Raw genomic sequence first — 9,086 nt, 5'->3', positions numbered from 1 at the left:
GTCTCTCGCCCGACGGGGGACTCACCCTCTCGCTCGCCCTTGCGCGTGCCCCGCGCCCTCCAGCGCGCCAGCGGGACCATGAAGAAGTTCTCTCGAATGCCCAAGTCGGAGAGTGGCGGCGGCGGAGCGGCGGGTGGCAGTGCCGGCGGCATCGGGGCCGGCTCCGGCTCCGGTAGCTCGTCCGTGGGCGTCCGAGTGTTCTCGGTCGGCCGCTACCAGGTCACCCTGGAGGAATCGCTGGCCGAAGGTACGGGCGCTCGGGGAGGCTCGGGCAAGCAGGTGAGGGAGGGTTGGGGTGTGGCGGTGGCTTCCCCGGGTGCTCGTCCGCTTTTCGCCATCTCTCGTTTTATTCTTCTTCCCCCTTCTGGCTTTACTGAAGCTGCGGGGGATCTTAAAGAGTAACTGGGTTTTCGCTCCCGAACCGGCTTTGCTCGCCGCTGGCAGCTCTGACCAAAGCACAGTTCTCTCGTTACTAGTTTGGATCGTTTTTAGTCCCCCTTGACGTGAGGAAATAAATAGAAAATCGTCTTCGCGAGTGATGTAGTGTCATGATTGGGCTAGTGAGTGACTCATTAAAGGGTCAGATTGAGCTGGATTGAGGCTCTGTTCTGCCAGCTGTGGCTCGGGCGGGTGTCGTGCGTTGGCCTCTACATCCTAGTCTCCACCCCGCGCTGCGGGGCACAGGACCTTTGCAGACCCCGAAGGAGTCGAACCTCTCGGTTTGCTCCTGCTCAATCATCCATTGAAAAACAATGTATTTCTGTGAGTGCTCACTGGTGGTGATACTTTGCCCTAAGTAGGGCTTGTAGATTGCTTTTGGGGAGCTTGTAAAGTTGAAATCCATTGATCTTTGTTATTTAGAATCTTCCCTCTCTGACAAGGTGCTATTCATACCTGCTCAAGATGTGTCTTTGGTAGTTTAAGAGGTGGTATGGGAGCAGGTTAACTTTCACTTGCGAAGTTGCGTGTTCGGCCCTTCACTATTTTCACCAGATTATGTCAGCAGTTGCAAGTGTGGTTACAAAAAAGTTTACTCCATTTTAAAACATCCTAAGCTGTAGTTCTATGTTTCTTGTATGGTTGGTTTGTAGAAAACACTTTGTCTTGTTTTGCATGCTTCACTGACCTTTGCGTCTTTAATTGCAAATTCTACAAATAAACACTTTAAACAATAAATAATTTGCTGCTAAGCAGCGCTTTCAAGGTTAACAGAAAATATCTCGGAGGGAGTATGTAGTTTTGGTTATTTGTTAGATATTAATGTGGCTTCCACTTTATGTTTTTTGAAATGATGGGAATAGCAGCAAATTAGTGCAAGGAAAAAAATGGAACATTTTAAAATAAAATATCCGAAAAATAAAGAAATTTTAACTTAGGGACGAATTTTGTTTTGCTAACGTCCCTAGAAATTCTAAGAGCCTGAATCTTGCGAGGGGAGAAGAGGGTCTTTTAGCTTCTCAAAAGAACAAGGGTATGGTGATTGATAATGACAACTTTAATATGCTGTAAAATTTTCTAGCTCTTTATTATGGATGACTTTGAAGATGTGCTTTAGATTGAGTTGTAAGTTATAAGGAGACAGGGTTATTAACTCACATACTGTAGTTTTGTCTTTGAATTGATGTAGTTTCTATTTGAAGAGTGATTGGAGTAGTATTACACTTCATTCCACTAAATCTTAAATACACCTTTAATAGAAAATATTGACATTGCATCAAACTAGATTTTGTATTTGTAGAATCTGTGGCTGCTTCAAGCATATGCTCTCACGACCCCCAGAAAATTATTTTAAATAAAAAGTAATGTTGGAAAATGAAAATAAAACAGACACAAACTTTTCAAGCACTAATGTCACTATTACAGTGTTCCAGTAAAATTTGCCTTAACTTTGTAATTTCTCTTGGAAAAATCTGTAATCAAGCATTAAAAGGAGCCAGCATTGAAGAAACCCATTTTGAAGATGGAACTAGCCCATCTAGTACTCCATCTCCTGGGGTTTGGCTTCTAGTTTTCCCTGGAGAGGAGGCTGAACCGCAGACTTTATTCCCTTGTGTGTTTCTTCTCTTTCCACAACACACACACAACCAAATTAACTTAAGGTTTAATTTTTTATTTTGACAGTTTATCGTTATTTCAGATACATGATATCCCTTCTCCATTCCCAATTAGTAATGTTGCAACTTAAACAAGATGTTTAACTAGCACAAGTCTGATTCACATTCAAGAGTGAAAATCATTCATTGGCAGATACATTTGCACGATTATAAGGTGAGTGCAAGTGCTTGTGGAAAGCCTTTAGAGTTTACAGTACCTAAATATGGGGATGGGTATACCATTCGGTGGGAAAAGAGGTAGAAGCTAAGTCAGGCCTAAACCAAACTAGTTAATTTTACACTTTTTTGCTGTCGGTCAGTGTTTTTAAGTTGGACAAGATTCTGTAGATGCTGTGCCTTGAGGTGTTTTTACCATGCTAGTGCAAATACAGGCATCTCTCATACAGTGATATCTACATTGTCTTTGAGTCTTCAATAAATTAGGCATTCTCTTTCTGTTTCTTTTCTTGAACGATTGCTCATAGGGTATAAACACTGGTTGAAGTACTCCACAACTCTTCCAGTTGTGTCAACCAGCTCACATAGAACCTGTTTTATGTGTGCTTCTGTTTAAAGACACCTTAATATATATTGTTGACTCATTAATATTGAATTAGTGGCCAGGAGCACTGTAACTCATGTCTAAGTGAAATTTATGTACATATTTTCTTTGTAAGGGACATCAGCCTTCTTGCTTGTAAAAAGACTAGGCAGTACTTTGGCACTATAATTGGGGCCACATCAAACATTGAAATCATGAGTAAAAAGTACAGACATGACACTAGGACACTTGTTTACAGTGTGAGACAAGAATGCTGAAACAAGGCATAGTGTCACTTTGTTGACTCAGCTGGCCTAATCAAAATTTTCTCCACTATGTATGGGTTTGCTATTGACCCTTTCACTGATTTTGGGGTAGTGTATTATTTTGGGAGTATAAGTAGTCGTAGATGAATTTACATATATGGAATCTCCAAATGAGGGTCAACTATGTGTATTTGTCTCTATATGTATATTGTCTGTATATGCAGTTTTATACTTCATATGTATATTAAGTTTAAGAAAAGACATGGATTCTCTGGGATATGCTTAATGGTGTATGTTAAAACTCAACTGTTGGAATGTTTACTCTTGGAAATTCATGCTTTGTATCAATCTGTGTCCAGTGTTTTTCTCCTTAAGTACATATATTTGAAAGTGCTGACAATTTGCACCTTTTTAGTTCCTGCTCAAAGTTTACAGGACTGATATCACAGTGGGACATTTTTATGTTTTTTTCCCCAAAAGCAGTTTTGTTTCTGGAGTGTGTGCTAACCAGATCCAACTTTGGGCTATAGAGTTGAGGTAGAGCAATATGTAAATTTTAGCTTGAAAATTTTAGCACATGTAATTTTCAATGTCACTTTCCAAGTTTTTAATTAAAATACAGGACTAGTTTTTTTTTTTTTTTTTTGATTACATGCCTTTGCTGTCCTTCCATACTGGTCATAGGAATTTATATTGATCAATAATGAGAAGAAGTTGGTTCTCGAGAAGGGGGCTTTTAAAAAAAATATTGTCTTCTACAAAGTGGACTTTAGTAAATGGAGGGCACAGAGACTGGGACACCATGGATAATTAATTGAGCTAATCTAATCATGAGGCTTAGGGAAGCTCGGTAAGAATAGCCATTTTGAGTATGATTTGCTGGGTAACAACAGATCATTGGGGTTATTGGCATTGCCAGTAATTCAAAGAAAGACATTTACTACAGAGTTCTGTAAAAGTAGCAGTTAACTCTGAAAGAGAGTTAACTGCTTAGAGTAATGAATTTAGATTAAGTGTTAACTAATTGTTAGTGTTACAGGAAGGTAGTACAATACCTCTGATTTTGTGATATAAATCAGTAGGGAAATGATGGATTTAAGTATGATATCTCATTTGCAGAAATTATCTGAATTCCTAGTAATTTGCATGCTAAATTTTGTAAAAAGACAAAGAGCAGAGGAAGCAAGTACTACTATGTAATTACTTATTGAGTGCTTTTGTATCAGGCTCTGTACTAAATACCATTTTTACAGTGGAGAACAAAACTTATTTCTCTGGCTTTTTCTTTTTGAGATTTATTCATGTATTACAAGAGCTGGGGTGCAGGCCAGAGGTGTAGGGGAGAGAATGGATTCACTAGAGACAGATGGGACAGAACAGGTGAATATAGTGAAATACACTGCTGAGGGGAGAGCCGGTGAATCAGAAGAGTTCTGTTGCACCATGTGGGTCAGCTCTCAGGCCAGGGATGAAACTCAGGCTGCAGTGGCTGCCATCGCTTCATAGTGCTGAGGTGTAAACCCGAAGCCAGGGAAGGGAATCCCTTCTGGCTTTCAGTAAGGCAACTTACAGTCTGCTGTGGAAAATGAATGTAATTATTAAAAACAAAAACCATTAAGTTAGTGTAGTTAAGAGTTTTGTTAATTGTCATGAGAATAAAGCATATGATTTGTGAGAGAATAACTGGTTCATTTTATGTTGGATCATCAAGGAAGCTTTTTTTTTTTTGATAGTTAATGGAAATCTAAAGTATGAGAAAAGTTAGGTAAAGTTGTGAAGGAAGGGATGATGCAGTATAAGTCATGAAGAGCAGAAGTTTCAGGAATTTAAATATGTCCAGAATTGTGGACCAACTGAATGAATCACAAAGAAGGGGGGCCCAGAATGATGTTGGAGAGGTGATGGCCTGGGTTATCGGACTTTGTACTCTGTATTATGGATTTTTGGTTTTATTTGCAGATTAAACTAAAATTGAGGTTTAGAACAGTGGATATTTTGATTTGCATTTTTATAAAGTCAAGGCGATTTCTATATAGAGTGACTGAGAGGGACATAAATGAGATGATTTGGTTAAATGGTGGCAATGAGAATGCAGTCATTGGAGAATTATACAATGATTGAGTGGGAAGACCGGTTTGTAGACTTGTTGTGTTGTAGAAAGTGAGAAGAATGAGTTGTTAATGCATCTCTTGGGTGGAGACTCCATTTACTGAGACTCCATTTACTGATATGGGGTACAGTAGAGACATTTCTTGAGGGGTGAAGGTTCCAGCCAAGTCTAGGTGAAATATTTGAGAGGGAATACTGAACTGGGAGGTTGTGTGTATGCTCTGGGGCTAAGCAAAGATGTATGGTCTTAAAGAAAGATACTTGTGGTTGAGCATTTGACTTTTATTTAAATCCCTTCCCTGGAGAGGAAAAACATGTAAAATAAAAGGGGAACCGTGCGACTCATTGGTTCCAGATATTAAGTACCAGTCAGAATCATTTTGAGGCTAGGTAAAACAGACTACTGAGTCTGATCTCCCAAGTTAGACTGGGATCCATAAATTACAATTCTACCAACTTACTGAGGCTAATGTTGGCCCTGGATCTACACCTTGAGAAGCACTGGTGTAGAGAAGCCAGAAAAGGAGTTGTCAGAATGAGGGAGGGAGACTTATTTCAAGAAGGGGAAAGAGTGAACAGTTGTGTTGCTGAGAAGTTATTTTACTTAAGTGCAGTTTTTGGCGTACCATTTACAATTATCTATTCTCAGTCTTTACTCTTCTTCTGGTTTTTTCCTAGTAACACTTTTCTCCATGACTGAATCTTGTGTTTCCTGCTACCTCTGGGCCTAACCTGTGTAACCCTCGTTCCCTTACTCCCTTCTTTCTGTGGACAATTGTGGCTATTTGCTTTTAATTTCCTCTTTTATCACATCCAATCTTTTGTGTTGGGATACAATTATATAAGCACCTAGAAACACTAAGGTGGTTAATTATAGTTTCTTATCTCCTTGCACAGAGGACAGTTCTTTAGGGTAGTAGAACTCTAGTAATTGCTGTTGACTCATACAAATTACCTTACAATAACCTGGACATTCAAATATTTTGCAAAGGAAATTATTTTTGACCTTTTTTGGAAACCAAGTGAAGTGTTTTCATGAAATTTAAAACCTAATTTACAAATTGAACAGCACTGTGTGTGTGTGTGTGTGTGTGTTGGGGGGTAATTTAACTTTTGTTCCCTTGAAAGTCATCTACTTAGGTCAGAGGATTCTGAATTTTCTCCTTTGCTGAAAACAATGTTTGAATACAGTTCGGAAGACAAATTTTCATTAATTGTAAGTGTCATTTCAATTAGTCTCCTTAAAACAGCAGAGAAAGGATAACCTGGATGCTCTTACCGTCATCTATTTCTGTAGCAAAGGTGGCTGAGCTAATAGTAGAAAAGTATGGAAATCTAAAGTATTATTTAATATTCTGCAGTTGATTTTGACAGCCTTTTGGATGACCATTATGTCCAACATTTTTTTTTGTATGAAACTCTCAGGAAATATAATTTTGTTTTCTATTACATGAAATTAATATTCATTGGGAGAATTAATACATGTGACAGTACTTAGTCTTCCATGCCAAATCTCAATATAGGTTAATTTTAGGTTCATATTTTATTGAGCTTTAGTAGGAATCTTATTCTGAAATCATAGTAAATCTCTGTTTGATTATTATAGATATTATGTTTATCCAGAATTAAGTATGTTTATGTTTTGTTTAGTTGGCAAGTTTATATTTGATTATTTAAAAAATAATACATATCAATGTTTGCTAATATCTTTCATGGGATCTGCAAGAGGGAATAATTGAAAAGGTAGAAATACTGTCCTTACATTTATTCTACATGTTCTTTATTGTTCTCTTCATCCTTTCTCTTCCATCTTTTGTCAAGAATTGAAGTATAACATATTTATTACAATACATTCGGTAGCTGTCAGAATATTTACTACCTTCTTGACTTTGGATTCTGAAATTAAGAGTCTGAATGGCAACTTCAAAACTGCCTGATGATTTTGTCTCTGGGTTTGGGACTGCTTATTTTTGTTTTATCCTGTACTCATTTATCTATGGGCAATCTTGCTTTTTTTTTTTTTTTAAGTCACGCTCAGGGAGTTGCCTATTTTTTTTAAAAAAGATTTATTTATTTATTCATACAAAACTGAGGTACAAGCCAGAAATACAGGGGCAGTGAGAGGCTTCACCAGAGACAAAGTGGGGAGCAGAACAGGCAGATCAAGAAGTACACTGCTGAGGGAAGCAGCTGGTGAGACAGGAAAGGTCTGCTACCTCTCATGTGGATCACCTCTGGGGCTGGGGTCGAACTCCAACTCCACACTGTAGTGGCTGCTGGGGCTAGCTTGCAGTGCTGAGTCCTAACCTGTTGCGCCACCGGGGAGGGCCCTATTTTTAAGGGACTGAGTTGGGAAGTTGAGTGGCTAATGATCGAACTGTTTAAAATTGTTGGACATTTAATTTGGAGATTCTCTGTGTGTATTGTGTGTGTGTGTGTGTTTTTTTTTTTTTTAAGATCTATTTGTTAATGCATACAGAACTGGGAGTACAGGCCATAGTTGTGGGGGTGAAAGGGTTCACCAGAGACAGTGCTAAGCAAATCAGGCTGATGAAGACTGCTGAGGGGAACAGCAGGCTGGTTAGGAGAGATCTGCTGCACAAAGTGGATTACCTCCCAGGTGGGGGATGGAACTCCCACTGAAGCTGCTATAGCTAGTTTGTAGTGCTACACCCTAACCCCTTGCGCCACCAGGGAGGATCTCTGTGTATCATCTTTACAAATAAGATCAGTCAGCACACTTCTGCTGACAGTTTCAAGTCTCTACTTTCCATGGAGAGGGTTGGTTTTTTGGAATTCTTGGTTTGTCCTATTTGCAATTCACTAACATCAAGGACATGATTTGGGATATAGTCTTAGACATTTTACCTTGGATGTTATTATAACATGAAACAATTGTTGCTGCTTGTTTGCTTTTTAGCATTTTATTAAATCTTTGAAATGGTGCTATCTTGCATGCAGCTATTAAAAAAGGCAGAATTTGGAATTGGATCAGCTGCTAAATCCCAGGTCTTTCACTCACATTGTGACATTTTGACCTTGGTTTTCTCAAGGAAAAAAAAAGTGGCTTTAATTAAATATGAACCTTTTCCCATGTCAACCATTTTTGATTCTGTGTTTGTAATTGTTTCTTACTGCTCAGTTTGGCCCGAGTAGAGCATTGGGGAAGGAGGGATATTAATGAGCAATTTTAGGACTGAGGCTACATTCTCTTTGATTATCATGCATTTGATTTCTATGGCAGTGTTCACTGTGGATTAATTTTTTTTATCCTACAGTTTCAAATTATTTCTTAATCATTAATCAAAGTTTTTTTTTTCTGAGATGTTGTCTTATGTGGTACTTTGAGATAAGATGAGTTGGTGCTCAAATAAAATAGTGTGGTATTTCAGAGTACTATTTAGTTTCAAAGTATGTTACCTTGAATGCTTCATTTGTCATTTTAATAATTTGCTTTTTAAGTGACTCATTTGTAATTTGTGTTTTTAGAGTGTATTGTGTCGAGGAGCTTTCCTTTTTTTCAAATATTTATTCGAAAAGAGTATATAAGGAGTGTTCTGACAATACTTTCTCTGAATGATTTTATAATATTTGCCTATGATATGTGTGGAGAATTAGTTATTTTGTGTTTCCTCGGTTGTCAGTTTTAGGTTGGTCCATGATACTCAAGAGAATTGTTCTTCACAGACTGCTCCTACCCTGTTAGGCTCTATATTCCCCATATTAACTCTTGTATTCTTTCCCATTTATTTTTCCTAAAGTGGACTTCTGATAATGTCACCTTTTTATTTGCCTAACCAAATAAAGTACAAACTTATTCTGTATTCACGGCCCTCTGCAGTGTGATCTCAACCTTACTGTGCGTAATACTGCATATGCACTTGGTAGTTTTATGCCCTGTTATACTTTCTCTGTCCTATTTTTTTTTAAAGATTTATTTATTTGTGCATACAGAACTGGGGTACAGGCCAGAGGCTCAGGGGCGAGAGGCTTCACCAGAGACAGAGTGGGGAGCAGAACAGGCAGATGGACGAAGTACACTGCTGAGGGGAGCAGCAGGCGGGTCAGGAGAGGTCT

At 38.6% G+C, this 9,086-nt stretch overlaps 1 protein-coding gene across 1 annotated transcript in view; it reads left to right on the top strand.

Moving 5' to 3' along the window:
- The first annotated feature begins 9 nt into the window (after nt 1-9).
- The window catches only part of BMP2K (BMP2 inducible kinase), a 110,945-nt gene continuing 101,868 nt past the window's right edge, over nt 10-9,086 (top strand). Inside the window, exon 1 of the mRNA XM_004681190.2 lies at nt 10-247. Within this exon, the coding sequence (XP_004681247.1) occupies nt 79-247 (169 nt within the window). The 5' untranslated portion in view covers nt 10-78. The remainder of the gene's footprint in view (nt 248-9,086) is intronic.

This window comes from Condylura cristata, unplaced genomic scaffold (assembly GCF_000260355.1).
Source record: "Condylura cristata isolate star-nosed mole 26May11 unplaced genomic scaffold, ConCri1.0 scaffold00012, whole genome shotgun sequence".
Taxonomy (NCBI): Eukaryota; Metazoa; Chordata; class Mammalia; order Eulipotyphla; family Talpidae; genus Condylura; species Condylura cristata.
Note: the sequence above shows the minus strand (reverse complement) of the source record. Positions and strands in the feature narration are given on the sequence as shown.